Source organism: Octodon degus, unplaced genomic scaffold, assembly GCF_000260255.1.
Source record: "Octodon degus isolate 3935 unplaced genomic scaffold, OctDeg1.0 scaffold00078, whole genome shotgun sequence".
Taxonomy (NCBI): domain Eukaryota; kingdom Metazoa; phylum Chordata; class Mammalia; order Rodentia; family Octodontidae; genus Octodon; species Octodon degus.
This window is the reverse complement of record NW_004524654.1, coordinates 1,469,854-1,486,335: the sequence shown is the minus strand read 5'-3', so window position 1 is coordinate 1,486,335 and position 16,482 is coordinate 1,469,854. Positions and strand designations below refer to the sequence as shown.

Genomic DNA, 16,482 nt, shown 5'->3' with positions numbered 1-16,482 from the left:
ACTCTTGGCTACAGATTGGATCTTAGAGATAAGTGCCCTTTTTCTACTCCAATTATTTTTACTAGGCCAACTGAAGCAACAGAGGTTCTTAATGAAGCAGGACTTTTTGAACTGAACCCAAAATGCAAAGGCAATAGTACCAATAATAAACAAATGGGATCATATGAAATTGTAAGGCTGTTGGCTGGCCAGATAGCTCAGAAGACTAAAACACCTGCTGAGGCAGAGTGCAACCACAGGTTCAATCCCCTGGCAGCATGCTATGCCAGCCCTGCCCCTGGGGCATGCTGAGAGGTGACTGAGATTGGGTGTGGTGGTGTGCGCCTGTAATCCCAGCGCTTGGGAGGCTGAAAACAAGAAGATCACTATGAGTCTGATCTACATAGTGAGACCCTGTAGACCCTATACTAAATACATTTTGTATTTCTTTTGCATAGCAAAAGAAACAAATAACAGAGTGAAAAGGCAACCTACAAATAGGAAAACATTTTTTGCCAGCTACCTCAGACAAAGGGCCAATATTAATGGTATATCATGGACTGAGAAAATGAGATGCACCTCTAATAAAAAATTCAACCTCCCCCTAAAAATTGGGAAAGTGAAACATATTTCACAGTAAAAGTACAAATGACCAATAAATACATGAAGAAATGCTCAATGTTTCTGGCTATTACTGAAATATAAAGTAATGATCATCATCAAGAAATCAAATAAAAAAAGCTGGCAAAGTTGCAGGAAAGACCTTTCTACATTGTTGATGGAATGTAAAGTAGTACAACCATAGAAATCAGTATAGAAAATCTGCAGTAAGCTGAAATGCTATCTGACCCAGATATTCCCTGTCTAGATATATTCCTAAGAGTCAAGCTTAAAAAAAAAAAATTTAAAAAGGGGCCGGAAAGATGGCTCAGTGAGATAAGCACTTCCCTGGCAAGGGCAAGGGCCTGAGTTCAATCCCCAGTTCAAAAAACAAAAAAAAGTTAAGCTTATTTCTAGAGCTCTACACAGCTCAGACTCATAATGATCACCCTGTCTCAGCCTTCCCAATGCTGGGATTGCATGGCATATGGTACTAGGAACTGAACCTGGGTCCTTGCATTTGCCAGGCACGCATTTAGGTCTCTAGTTATCTCCTCATCCCTAAATTTCAGAATAAACGTGTCACATTAATATAAGGGAAAGAAACTCCCAGCCTGAAAGATACCTGGGATAAATTCATGTTTTCTAAAGCCAAAGAATGAATTTTAGGAACAACAGGTTAAGAGCACAATACAGTTATTGAGGGAAAGTAAGTTTCTGTACAAGAAGACCTGAGTGGGTTGCCAAGGAACCTGCCTTTTCTAAGGATTTTTATAAAGCAGATCAATGAGATGGGGGGGAGATGGCTCAGTGGAATAAGTGCTTCCCTGGCGAGCGCAAGCGCCTGAGTTCAATCCCTGGTTCCGCCAAAAAGAAAGAAAAGAAAAAAAGAGATGAGGTGGGGCCAGGGCAGGCATGTAGAGGGACAAAACTATGGTCAACCAATAAGATGACAAGCATACTTGCTCAGGTAAAATTGATTACATCAGAATCAAATGGGAGTCACATAGCAAACAGGCATGAACACAAAACAGGGGACTTTCCTGTAAGTGTTAGTGACTCTCCTTGGGTTTTTCAAGGTAATGTCAGTGCCTGATGCCCATCCCTAGGGAGGTCTGTGGCTGCATTTGTTTAATCTTTTGTCTTAAAGTCTGGTCCACAGCCGGAGTGCCTGTCTCTCCCACAGCTGCAAGGCACCTTCCGTTCTGGCTCCTCTGTGAGTCTAACCATATCTGACTACCTATAATATTTCTGTCTAACTCAGCTTTTTACAACAACATTGTACACACACACACACACACACACACACACACACGCATACAGGCACGCATGCATATGGCTAAGATTCTGACTATATTTGAATGTAATCTATAAATCAATTTTGTAACTTTAGTAAGTTTCCCAATGGATGAATATAGTATGAACTGTGAAATATATGAACTCTAAAAATGTTATAATTCTAGCTATAGAGGCAACAATCTTTAGTTACATTTGTATCTAGTTTTTTTATTATCTCACATGCTACTATGTCCTATTTTGTAAACTTCAAGTTTTGACTACTTTGTTTTTTGGAATAGGGTTGTAGTTCAAGTTGCCCTTGAATTTAGAGCGATCCTACTTCCTTGGTCTCTGGATTGCTGGGATTACAGGCGTTCACCACCATGCCTGACCAGAAAACTTCAGTTTTGTTACTGATTACTGAAACATAATTGAACTTTTAATATTGACTTTGTATCCAGCAGCTGTTACTTCCTACTTTAATTTATTTAAATAATTCATTTAAATTTAATAATTTTCCTACTTTTTTGTATTTTCCACACACAAATCCTTGTGAAAATTTGGATTTCCTAATCCATACCTATTTCACTTCCTAAAACCCACAATAGTTTGTATTTGAGGAACGTGTACTTTTGATTGTAAATTTAATAAAGAGTTGCTAGTGGATTCAATCTTGTATTAACACTGTAACACCAAACTATAAACTATCAGGTCCTGACCTCCATTCATAAAGTCTGAAGCTAAAACATCTTCCACTGCGCGCAGAGGTCCCGGCTGCGCACGCGCATGTGTCTGCACCCCGTCGGCTCCGCCCCCTCGTCCAGACGCAGCCAATCGGTGGCAGCCTCTTGCGCGCGCGCCACCAGCCAAAATGGCAGCGGCTGTTGGCGCGCAGTCTGATTTGTAGAATTGTTGCTTCGTTCCCGTTGCAAAATGAACGAAGCCGCGGGTTGAGGGGGGGTTCCTAGGAATGAGTCGGCGGAGAAAATACGCGGGCACCCCCAGCCCGAAGAGCACGCCGAGCAAATCGGCGGCGGCTGAGGAAAGCAGCTCCTCGAGGGTCGAGCCGGGGAGGCGGCGGCTGAGGTCGGCCCGCCGCTCGGAGCCGCGCGGGCCTGCAGAGTGGTCTCCGGCGGCCGCTTCGGGCAGCAAGAGTCACCCCGAGGGTGAGACGCGGACGGCGAGGTGTTCCTGACTTGGGCGCTGCAGCCTGCAGCCAGGGCTTTGGCTGGAAGTGGGGCTGGGGTGGGCTTCCCCACGGCGCTTTCCCGCTGGGCCGCGCCCCCTGCGAGTCCGTGACAACACTGCGGCCCTCGGCGGCTTCCTTGCGGACTGGCGCCGCCAGGTTAGGCGTCACCGCCCGGCTAGGATCCGCTTTACCTGTGCCGTGCGCCCCTACGTTCCGTGCTACCCCCGCGGGCGGCGAGGAGGCGCAGCAGCCTGGGCCCGAGTCCCTCGGCGTGCGCCCCCGGAAATCATCCCTCAGCTGTTTTGCCCTAGTCTGACTGCGAGAACGGGGCACATGTACAGCTACTGCTGGACCCCTCGGAGCCTTCGCGGTGTCCCGCTAAGGAAACCGGAAGTTGCTACGTGTGACGTCTCTTAAGAACAGAGTTGGTTTTTGGTGTTTCCTTTAAAAAGACTTAATATAGTATTAAAAGCAAAACTCCTAGAGACACTTTACAGGAAAAACACAAATTGTAAAAATTTAAATAATTTTAGATAAAATTTCCTAGGAAATAGATGGCAGATGTTAACGTAGAGTAGATGGAGTTAACGAGGGGGAAATGAAAAGGACTTTTTTTTTAGGATGCATTTCATTTCTTTTAAATGCGCCTGTAAATTGCAGGTAGTTCCCCAAAATCTGTCAGCGATGATGTATGGACCTACTGAGCTATTAGAAACTCATAGAGCTACCAAATTTTCTAAAAACACTTGCTCCAATGTCAAATTTGTGGAGTGATAACGTTAGATTTTTATGTAAAACAAGTTTAGTTGCGTTGTGATGTAATGCTCTTTACAATAATTTTATACTGTAATCTAGTCTAAGCTATGTGATTTGGGGTTGCTATGAAATCTAGTTATGCTTTAAAATAAAACGGTTGCTTTTTAATTATATTTTATATAGAAAAGTATGAAACACCAACGAGAATGCTGAAAATGGATTTATTATCATGTACCTTTGGTTCCCCAAATGATCCTGATGGACAGAATGACATCTTTTGGGATCAAAATTCTCCAATGACAAAACAGTTAGGTAATTTCATAATACTTTTATATGAATATCTGAGAAATGGTTAAGATTTAAATAAAATTTCAAGTAACACCAAGAACTTGTATATAGTATGGGTACTGTTGAGAATCTTGTGAATTTATACATTATCTGTGTGTAATGTCAGGGTACAGTCATCTAAGCAGCAAGAAGAATTTTCTAAAAATACCAGCAACTGCTTGTTTTTTGTTTATAGAAATGTCTTTTGTTTCTTTAGGTAAAGGAAGAAAAAAACAGATTTACACCACAGATAGTGATGTGATTTCACATATTGTTAATCGCATTGCTCCTCAGGTAAATATCTAGTTTTATAGTTTCTTTGTTTTTGTTTTTAATATATTTGGTTCAGGGTCCCACTACTCAGCTGAGACTCAGTGACCTTCCTGTTTTCAGCCTCCTCCAGTGGTGGGATTAAAGGTGTGTGCCACCACGCCCCATCTCAGTGGCAGGGCAGGGATAGGGCAGGCTGCATATGTACTACAGGGAATGGAGCCCCAGTCCCTTCACTTGCCTAAGCAGGTGATTAGTCTCCTGAGTTACCTCGCAGACCCTTATTTCATTTTAAAGCAATGAAAAATTCACCCTAAGTCCTTGTATCATTCGTTTATAAAAATAATACTCTTTTATAAATCTCTTTTCCAAAAATAGGGCTGAAAAAATTACCTTTACTTTTCCTTTTTTTTTTTTTTTTTGTACAGGGACTGCTGGATCTACAGGGTATTACAACACAGATCGTACTCCTAGTGATTCTCCTGTTTTTCAGCCTCCCAACTACATGCCACCACACCCAGTCTCTTTCCAGTCTCAGTCAAAGTCTCAGTGCACCCTGCTGGGGCCAGCACAGCGGGCCAGGGAGTGAACCCGGCTGCTGTGTTCTACCTAAGCAGGTTCTACCTTTCCTGTTATGAAGTGCATGTTTTATTTAAAGAAACACGGATGAGGCAGGAAATCTGTTCAGTGGTCCTTTGGGATCCACAGAGGATTGGTTCTGACTCCCACAGATAACAAAATCTGCAGTATTCAATTCCTTCATGTAGAAGGGTGTAATGTTAGCAAGTAATTGATTCATATCCTCGCATATACTTTAGTTCTCTGTTTTTGCATTGCTGGAAATCAGATTCTAGTTCACACACTTTAGGCAAGTGCTCTGCCACTGAGCCACGCTCCCAGCACCTCACATGTACATTAAATCTTACCTAGATTATTTCTATCTATACAATGTATGGAATTGTTACATTGTATTATTTAGGGAATAATGACAAGGAAAAGTGTCGCTATGTGTTCTGTGCAGACTTTTTCTGAATATTTTTGGTCTCCATTTGTTTGACTCCATGGATGTTGAACCTGCAGGTACCAAGAGGCATCTGTTTATAGTTTCCTAAGAATATATTTTAGAGCTGTGATTTTTTTCTCAAGAACTTGATGTTCTTATTTTGACTTTAATTTAACAACATGGCCTAAGTTTTCAAGTTAGTAAAATAATAGAGTAAGCTGATACAAATTGAAATTTTTGTAATGATTCTGTTTCGTGTTTGTTTGCTGTCTAGTATGCAATTTGAAACTGTACATTGTATTTATTGACCTAGCATCATCTTACCATTTTAAAACTGGAGTTAGATTTATTCTTCATTCAGCCTCTACTTGCTGGGTGACCTCATGCAAGTCACTTAAACTCTACAACCTCAGTTCATTCAGCCACAAATAATAACCAACTAGAATTATTATTTGTCTTATAAGGATTAAATTAGATAAAAATTATAAAGCAGAACACTTTAAATTTAAGGTTAAATATGAAGGTTTTAAAAAATTTCTTGTAATAGAATCATCTTCAAAAGTTTTCAGGCTGACAAGATAGCTCAGCCGACTAAGTGCCTGCTTAGGCAAGTGCAGGTACCAGGGTTCAATACCCGGTACTATGTGCCTCAGTGCCCCTGGGTGCGCTGATTCAGTGGCCAAGTCCAGCCGTTGTGGTGCATGCCTATAACTCCAGGTCTGGGGAGACTGAAAACAGGAAGATCACTTCGAGTCCGAGCTGCATAATGAGACTCTATACCAAATACACAAATTTAGGGAAAAAAGTTTTTCTTGCGGCATAGGGTTGCACACTGGTAATCCCAGAAGCATCAATGCAAATTCAAGACCATCCTGAACTACAAAGTGAGCTCAAGGCCAGCCTGAACTGCATAACTCTGTCTCAAAAAAAAAAAAAAAAAAATCCTTTTTTTGTGCTGTCAGTTATTCTGTTGTTCTGTCGGTTTAAAACAAATACAAGTTGAAGTCAATCATTTGACACAAAGAAATCCAGTAATACAATAGCATTTATTTTATTAACCCTGTCACTACACTATTCCTAACTAAACCCAGTACATGAAACCATCTTCAGCTTCTTTTCTTTTTTTTGCACTTCTTATTTAACAACATTTAAATCTAGAGAACATGTAGTGTTTGCTTAGTTCTTTTCTCTGAAGGATGATGGTATTTTTCCTTAACATGCCCTTGTATAGTTACTGTAAGTTGACCACAAACAATGGGTGGCATTTGCCCAATATGTGGTTATGAGGAATCACCATCATCTGTATGGAAGAGACAGGATATAAAACTTTTCTTAGCTGTAAAATATCCAGAATTACAACTAGTGTAATCAGAACAACTCTGTTGCTACTAGTTAGACATTCCATGTTTGGCGTGTCATAGAAACTCATTTATGTATGTATGGTTCATTAGGTAAATAGCATGTGTGCTACAATTTTACTTACTCTGTAAGTTAATAAGTCTTCATTAATTGTGGGTTTCACATGAAAGAAGCATAATAAAATGTGTTTGGGCTGGCCAGCCTAAATGGTGATAAAAAGATAGTTGAGTAAATTATTGGATCCTTTACCTAAATGGGATGGAAATAATAGCTTATATGAAGAAATGCAAGTGGTAACTTGTGTAAGACAAAAAAAAAAAAAATACAGTGAAATTAGGTGCTTATAAATGTTACCCTCTTCAGCTGAGCACTTTTAAAGCATATAAATCTTTTCATGGACTCAAGATCTCTTTAGAAGCTTGTCTTGTTCTCAGACTGAAAATATTTTTATTTATTTATTTTCAGATCAGTTATCGTCAAATCATTACTTAATTTCTTTGTAATGTTCTCAAAGGTGACATTTTTTTAAACAGTCATTTTAATTGACCATTGTACTTTCTGCATTGTTCAGTGTTACTTCTCTAAACATAGATAACTTATCCTCATTTAGTATAAATTTACAGTACACTGTTTAAAACAAAATGAAGTAATTTACCACCTTACGTAGCACCTGGATTAAAATTAGTTATGTAATTATTAATAAAATTCATATTTTGGATTCCTGAATATTACGCCTTTGAAAATTCTATGACTTGACAATCACTATGTAAGTAGTTAGAGTTTAAAATGAAATCATGAAGAATATTCCTTAAATATTGTTGAAACAGGAAGAAAATACTGCAGATGTTAAAATGATTTTCTGGAATGTTTTGCAAAGCTCAAGTCAACTAAGTTTAAGTAGATGTTAAGAAAACTGCTCTCATTTTACTAAAGATTTTAGAGTACAAGTAGGAATGCTTTAAATTTCCTTGCATATTAGTGTAAAGTGGCATTTTCTTTATGTCTATTATTGTATATGATACCAGGGTATCATTCAAAGAGTCTTCCTTTTGGTTCCATGTAATTTGGTAATATGGCTGGTTTTGCTTTTGGTTTTAGTGGGGTTTTCTTGGCTGTCTTAGGGTCAAAACTAGGGATTTGCGCATGCTGAACAAATACTACCACTAAACTATAACCTTGGCACCATAAGATTTTTTTAAAATTTCATTTGACAGTTATTTACATGAATTCTAGTTGTAAAAATCAAGTAAAAACTGGTTAATCATTTTGCTTTGGTTTATAGTTAATGTATAAAGCTCATTCTCTAGAATTTGAGGGGATCAAGTAACTGAAAAACATAGTAAAAGCTTGCAGGTCAGTTGTTGTTTGTGTCTAGATGTCCCCCCAAAGACTCATGCAGTCATGGGGCAGGCTTATAGAGTTAATGATCGATTCAAGATCCAATGCTGGAATTGTGGGTATGAATGCTACACCCATCCTGGGGCAGGGGTGGGGGGATGGAGAAAGAGGCTTGCTCTCTGCAGCTCCTCCATTTTTCCTCTTGCTGTTTTTTGCCATTGTAAATTGATGCCCCCTGCCATGTGCTGCTCTTTCTTGGAGCCAGCTGAGTATAGACCAAAACCTCTCCAAACTATGAGCAAAATACACCTTTCCTTCTTTAACTTGGGTGTCAGGTATTTTGTCTCAGCAATGAGAGAAAAGTTAACTAACTCAAAGTCTAAAATGTCTTTTTCCTAGATTTTATCCTGATTAATGTATTTTTATTCTCTCCCCGAGTTATTCTTACTACTACTCATGACCTAATTTATTCTTTCCCCCCTCTTCCTTTTTCCAAAGGATGACAGACCAACAACAAATTCTATGCTCGGCATCTGGATTGGTGAAACTGCTATTCCTTGTACTCCCGTTGTAGTAAAGGAAAAATCAAAAATAAAAATCAGCTGCACAAAGTGAGTTCAGACTTTTTCAGCTTTTTTGAGATTCAGTGAATAGGTTTAATTTTAATAATGTTTCTATAAATATTTCAAAATAAAATTTTCTCAGTTTTGACTTGTAAAATTTTGGAGTAAAATTCTTCTATAAGCTAAAATGTAAGGGCCGGCCAGGTAGCTCAGCGAAATAAAGCACCTGCTTAGGCAGACGCAGGGGTCGCAGGTTCATGCGTGTGGTGGCGCGTGTCTGTAATCCCAGCACTTGGGAGGCTGAAAATAGAATCACAACAAGTCGGACCTGTGTAATGAGACCCTATAGACCTTGCACTAAAAAAAAAAATTGTAACATATGAGAGTATATTAAAGTACAAAATATTGTAACATATGAGAGGATTAGTATACTCATATACTTATACAATATTTATTGTTGAGTATTGTAAATATAGTATAGTATTGAATATAGTACAATCAGGTGATTTCTTAGTTATAACTTTTTAAATATTGCTTAATAGGTTAAAAACACAACATCGAGAAAAAGAACTTATGAAATTGGCTAAACAGTTTGATAAAAATATGGAAGAACTCGATGTGATTCAAGAACAAAACAAGATAAATCATGATTTTATCCAGATAATTTCAGACACAGAGACTTTACATAACTGTAAAGATTGTGTACAAATGCATTCTCCGTGTGATTTAGTTCCCGAAATAGATAATGCTACCTTAAAGAAGCCAATGGAAGGAAACAGCTGGATATCTGGGACAAATGATCAAACTAGCAGTCAGAAACCATTTGACCAAAATACTGAAGCAGCCTTTAATGCAATGTTTGATGCTTCTACTCAGAAATGTAGTGGACAGCTAAGCCAAGATCTGCCAGATACTCTTTTGTACAACAGTAATACTACCTTGGGAGAAAAAAATGTTGTGACAGAGGCGAGTGTCATTACTAATGAAACTCTGGTCATTGGAAAACTGCCGTGGACAGCACCAATGCTACCTTCTAAAGTAGAAACTCCCACAGTGACAAAACCCTATGTGACTCCCGAAACTAAGGAGCAAGAAGGGTCTCATAAACACATGGCTGCAGTTAGCACCAGTGATTCTGAAGAAGATTGGGAAAGCTTACTAGGAAATGAACCTTTTGGTGTGCAAAATACTGAAATGCTTGAACTTGTACCTTCTGGAACTGCCCAGGTTGATAGTATATCAAGAACAAATGTAAGTCTAGATACCAGGTTAAGAGATTCAAAAATACAAGATCTTCCTACAAACACACATGACCAAGGACAAATAAATGCTGCAAAATATAGATGTTCACCAAATCCAAACAAGAAGACAAACAAATTATCACTAACTAGAAACAAAATGAAATCTGAGAAATCTTTCAATGCAACTGTTATTCAAGACAAAACTCAGGATGATGCAATTGCATCTGACCTGATAAAAATAAAAGAAAATATTCACATGAACTTTACTTCCAATATAAATGCTTCTGAAAAAAAGTGTTTGAACACAAAATCCTGTAGTGAACCAAAGAATAAACCCATTTTTAAACATTCTTTCAACGTACCTGTTAATACTAATCCTTTTGGTTCTACAACTTTAGTCCATGAAACTGGTGTTAGTTACTCAAATCGGACAAATGCATCAAAGTTAGACTCTTTCTTTGATGATTGGAATGATCCATTATTTGCTAATGAAATTATTAAAGAATGTCATAAATTAGAGACTACTTGGGAAACAAATGACGTAGATGATGATTTGTTATATCAAGCATGTGATGATATTGAAAGACTTAGCCAGCAGCAAGACATAAAGGAGAGCAAGAGTACTCTTGATGGCAGAAGGAAGTCCAGACATGGAGCTGAAAGCATGCCTGTGTTATCCAAAGGAGGAAGTCACTTGGAGCAACCAAAGCATTGGAATATGGGCAACATTTCTGTGCAGACATCTTTCTTGACCAATAATTCACAAACTGGTAAACCAGTGAAGATGGAGAAAAAGGAAATGTTTGGAAATTCTCCACATATTTTGGGTACAACAACAAATTTGACTATGTATTCTAAGAACTCAGATTGTGAGATCAATAATGTGCATGACTCTTGGAGTAATTCTGATGTTCCAGTACATGTGACTAGCTCCAAATCAGTTCTTTCAAGAAGTTTAGTTTGTAATGTGAACTCGGATCATGCCAGCACAGAAACTGTTACTAGTAAGAAATCAAATACTCAGCGACTGTCCTATACGACCATAACAAGTGGAGCTCAAAGTAACCTTAACAAAACAGGTAGCTCTTCAAAATACACATTTACAAAGCTGAAAAATTCTCAGGTTCTTTCTCAACTTAATCAAAATTGTATGGCTGAATATATGACTGCTACCAAAATCACACAGAACATAGAGAAAAAGAAAACTATCAACTCATGGGCAGCTGACCAACAGTCATTGGTGAAACTTTCTGAATCTTTGAAAGAGTCTTCAAAAGGTCTGTATGAAAGTAATTTTCTCTGATACTGCTATAGATATAGATAATTATGCTATAGTACACAAAGGGTAGGTGGTTTGTGTTTCAAAAGGTTGCATTGGATTCTTGGCACTTAAAATGAGTGGCATGTAGTCTAAATATTTGTTCATTGTTTTCTAGAAAGTCATACTTCTAAATATATTAAGCTGTCATGTTTAATATGTATAGTTGCTAAATGTCATGGATTAAAACTTTAAGAATATCTCCTACTTGTAGCAGAATGGTGAGGTAGACAATAATTGACATTTTGGAGTTTTCTAATTAAATATATTTACTAGCATGACACCTGATATAGCACTCAGTGCTGGTTGCAACAAAAGTATGATTTACTTCTTTCCTAGAGTATCATTTTTGATTCTCCTAATTCCCGTTTTCACAAATTCTCCATTCTCCATAAATTTCATTGATTGTACCTCAAAATTATTATCTCATGATTGTCCATCTTCTTCACCACAGCCACCCTTTCTAGATACACATTCTTGCAGAACAGATTATTGCACACCTTTTGTGAGTCCTTTTCAGTTCTAGTCTACAAATAGAATACTTTTTTTTAAAAATCAGATCTGCAAATATAACATTCCTGTGTGTGAAACAGCCTTCAGTAACTGTCCATATATTTTGAATGAAATCCTAATTTTATGCTGTGATCTACCAAGCTCTGAATTCTTGTCTCAAGTTTCCTATTTTACTAATCCTGTGCTACATCAATTATGTTTCTCATAAAAGATACAGTCTTTCCTTGTTTAAGAATTTAGGGGGCTGTTCTTTTTAGTAAAACTACTTCCCAGCATTTTACCCCCATTCTATTTCATTAGTGCTTTGTTATCCTTATGTCTCATTATAGGAAACAGTTTTTCAGAGATTTCTCCTTGGGAGAGTATAAGTAGATCTTTTCTTTATTTTTCTACAATTTCTAATTTCTTTCATCTCTTTTACCACAAGTTGCAATTAAATATTAGATCTATTCTTATATTGCCATAGCCTTTGACACTTAAATATTTGAATGAACATTATGCAGTACTCTATGAAAATCATGTAATTCACTAGTAGTATATTTTTTTATATAAGGGAATATGTCTGGAATAATTTTGGCTCCTAATGCTTGGTGCTCTCTTCTAGTCTCATGTGCTTGGAAGTGCTTTTTTTTTATTTTACCAAAAACATTAAAGCCCTCAGGATACACCTGAGGACAGTTGCCACTTGTCCTTTAAAACACAGCATGTGTCTGCCTACTTAAAATAATTTAGACTTTCTTTCTCTGAGGTGCTGACTTCTGTTACAGCATTTAGTTTGCTGGCTTGTAATTAGAGATTTTTTTTCTTAGTCTTCCTCACTTGAAACTAACTTTAGGACTTTTGGATCAGTTAGCTAGATCAGGGTTAATATGGTGAGCTTTTAGGTTAAGTGTATGTATTTCATGGTATTGAGGAACATGCCCAACCCTTTTTTAAATCTTTTGAGACAGAATCTAGAATCTTGCAAAGTCACAAAACTTGCCCAGGATAGTCTTGAACTTCCTGTCTCAACCTCCCATAGTACTGGCATTACAGGTGCATACCACCACGCCCACCTGGTTTCTTTTAACATTAAATAATTCCCTCTCATTAGTTTCTGAGTGGTACTTTTGTTGGCCATGTCTACTATCACATTCCTATATAAATGACTCCCCCCCCCCTTTTGTCTTAACAGTGGTAGTCTGCTTGTTGAAAGAGAAATGAGATAGAATAATTGATGTAACACATTAATGAAATAAATCTCCAGTTTCCTATTTCTTGCAGCCATTTTATCAGAGCACACTACTGGTCTTCTGTGTACACCATGCAACATTTCTGTGGTTACACACATGTACATGTCTGCATATACTACATGTCCATTATTTAGCATTCTTTATTCAACATAGTTATTTTTTCCAGTTAATACATATAGATTTATTTCATTTCTTCTAATGAATAGGTGGAAGTACAGCAATGTTAAATAGGGGTACTATGATATCATTTTCCCTGCTGGGGAAAGTTTGCATTGGTTGCAGGATATTTTTTTCTTTGTAATTATAAATTATAATGAATATCCTTTTATAGAAGTTTCTTCATGCTTCTGTGTTTGTATCTTTTAATTATAGAAAACTGACATGAAAAATATTTTCAGTTTTAATGGATATTGCCTGATTTTCCTACAAAAAGCTATACCAACTTATATACTTAAGCCAAGTGTGGTCGTGCATGCTTGTAATTTCAGCACTGGGAAGGCAGAGGCAGGAGAATTGCTGAAGTTCATGGACAGCTTGGGCTGTAGCAAGACTCTGTCTTAAAAACAAAGCAAAACAAAATAAATTTACATACTTAAAATTGCTTACAAACAGTATTTCTTCATATCATAGCCCAAACTAGGTGCTTTAAAGCTTTTAGAATTGTCAATCTCTGATTTTATATATCTAAATTTATATTGAAGTGAACATATTGTAACTGATTTAGTCATGTTTCTAACATGAATTTATTTACATATAGTTAAATTCCATTACAGAATAATCTCTGGAGTATTTCAGCTTTCTCAAAATCCTGCCTTTTTTTAGGCATTTTTATAGATGAATAATTACTTATCAATTTTTCTATAAGCTGGAGAGTGCTTCATATCCCTTGTGAATTATTTGTATGTTTCTACCTGCAACCTTGGTGTATGTATAGCAAGCCGCTCTCCAGAGAAAACCTTTGAAGCAAAATCCACTTATCTGTCACTGATTTAATTCAAAGCATGTCATGGCCTGTCCAAATTCAGTGTATAGCTTATTTCTGTACAAAAACACCATACTAGGGGCCAGCCAGATAGCTCAGCATGGACTAAATGGCCTCCATGGCATGCCATGCTGGCCCCGCCGCCAGGGTGTGCTAAAACTGCTAAGACGGGCGTGGTGGTGCAGGCCTGTAATCCCAGCCCTTGGGAGGCTGAAAATAGGAGGATAACTACAAGTCTGATCTGTGCAGTGAGACGCTATAGACCCTGTATCAAATAACATAAAAATTAAAAATACAAACATTTTTAAAAACACACTAAAAGTAACTTTTACATTTTAAGTAGTTGAAAAATCAAAAGAAAAATTTAATGACATATAGAAATTGTATCAAATCAGATTTTACTGTCCATCAACAAGTTTTTTTTAAATACACTATACCATTTGTTTATATATTGTTCATAACTTTTTATGCTACAATGGTGGAGTTGAACAGTTGCAATCAAAGAGATATGGGTTTCAAAAGTTAACTCATTTTACTTTCTGTTCCTTTAGAAAAACAAAATTTCCATATCCTTGTCTCAGTGTCTGAAACCAATAAATTAAGGAAGAAAGGTTTATTTTGGCCCATAGTTTGTATATGTTTTAGTCCATAGACAAGTGGCTCCATGGCAAGGGATATGGTGGAGGAGAGGCAGACAGGAAGCGTGGAGAGCAAAGGGCAGAGCCAGGAAAGATAGACCCTTCCAGGGTGTTTCCACAGTGACTGCATCTTCCCACCAGACCCTGCCTCCTAGCAAGTCAGCTGTAAGCCCCACAATCCAGTCACCTCAACACAGCCTCCCCTATAAGCACATGAGGCTCTGGGGATCATCCAGATATAAACTATAACAACCTCTATGCTTTAAAATTAAAATTAAGGGCTACTTTTACTTAGTGTCTTGCAGTAGTTTGACTTTGCAAGGGTATTTTTATTACTGATTGAGTTAAAGGAAGGACTAATGGGAGAATGGATCACTGTCCCTAAATCAGATTTTCCTGGCATGATTTTATATCTTTGGAAATTATTTTTCATAATAAGCCAATTACAAGGCCAATTTTAGGAAATTACATTCTTTTCTGCCATTTTACATTATTAACCCATTTTTCCTTCCAATTTTATAATCAATTGAATGTAAATTGTGTGTGGTATATGTTCTAAGGTTTTTATTTTTTAATGCTGACACTAAAATAGGTAGACAATTTGTTTCTTTCTTTTTTTTTTTTTTTTTTTGGAGGTACCAGGGATTAAACTCAGGACTTTGCACTTGCCAGGAAGGTGCTTATGCTACAGAGGTATATCCCTGGCTCCTAAAAATAGGTAGACCACTATAAAGTTCTTCTAATGTCTTTCTAAAATGAAAAATGGTTTAGGAATTAATACATCAAAATTATCTGGGGAGTTTATTTGAAATCTGTATCTCAACTCTATCCTCTCGTTTCCAATTGATTTGGAAGGGGCAATAGATATGTTCTGAGAAATTCCTCCTTTAGTTAAAAAAAAGAGAAGTCTTTTAACAAATTTTTTTTCTAAATGCCTGGATGTAAATTGTTCACATCAGTTAGTACAGATTGTTATTCTTGAAAGAGTACCTTTTGCAGCATAAAATTTTACCAATAAAAGTTCACCTGAATATGTGTTAGGATTAATACCTTAAATTTATGCTATTTAGATGAGAAAATTGTTCTAATATAAACTTTTAACCAAGTTTAATACAGAGTAGTGTAATGTTTCTACAGATGCATGCTCTATTTAACAGTGAGTCACAGGTAGCCAGTTTGATGGGAGAGGTTTAACTATTACCCAAAATATTTTTCTCAGTACCTGAAATAAAATCTCTGTAGTTCTGTAGAGAGAAAAAATAGTTATAAATATTAATATACTTGTATAAATAAAACACATTAATTGAAATAATAATATCTTTTTTCCCCCAATTTTTCAGACTGGGTCTCAGTCTCTGTAGAGTATTTCAGGGTGGCCAGGAACTTCCTAGGTAGTCCTGGCTGCCCTTGAACTGGCAGTGATCTTCTTATCTCAGCTTTTTGAGTGCTGGAATTACAGGCATCACTAGTCCCACCTTACCCAATGTAATTTTAGTTTTAGTTTTTTAATTGATTTTTATATAATATCTTAAGATCCCTGTTTTTCAAATATGTTCATATTTTAATTAGATATTATCTACAAGAATTATTTGATGGACAGTCAAAAGAACATAGTTTTTGAGCTTACAGAATTTAACTGAAAAGCATGCATCAAAGAGACAGATCTATCAGTGTTTAGTTGTCTTTTATTTTCCATAATTTTATTGATGAACAAATAGCAATGAGACAGTTTCAAATCAATTTGGTAGGACAGTTTCAATAATTAACACACTGCATACATTCTTCCTAGTGGTTAATTGGATACACAAGATGCGGACATGATATCCTATTTACAAACACCATTAGAACAAATCCCTCTATTCATTAAGAGAATGTAACTATATATCTATCCTAACC

The 16,482-nt window shown here is 37.0% G+C and overlaps 1 protein-coding gene across 4 annotated transcripts in view; it reads left to right on the top strand.

Moving 5' to 3' along the window:
* The first annotated feature begins 2,724 nt into the window (after positions 1 to 2,724).
* The window catches only part of Etaa1 (ETAA1, ATR kinase activator), a 16,634-nt gene continuing 2,876 nt past the window's right edge, over positions 2,725 to 16,482 (top strand). Inside the window, exons 1-5 of one of the 4 annotated variants that reach the window (XM_023720882.1) lie at positions 2,725 to 3,005; positions 3,986 to 4,114; positions 4,347 to 4,423; positions 8,598 to 8,710; positions 9,205 to 11,180. In XM_023720882.1, the coding sequence (XP_023576650.1) occupies positions 2,828 to 3,005; positions 3,986 to 4,114; positions 4,347 to 4,423; positions 8,598 to 8,710; positions 9,205 to 11,180 (2,473 nt within the window). In that variant the 5' untranslated portion in view covers positions 2,725 to 2,827. Of the gene's footprint in view, positions 3,024 to 3,985; positions 4,115 to 4,346; positions 4,424 to 8,597; positions 8,711 to 9,204; positions 11,181 to 16,482 lie in introns of those variants that run through there. The other 3 variants (XM_004636197.3, XM_023720883.1, XM_023720884.1) reach the window with 3 other exon arrangements.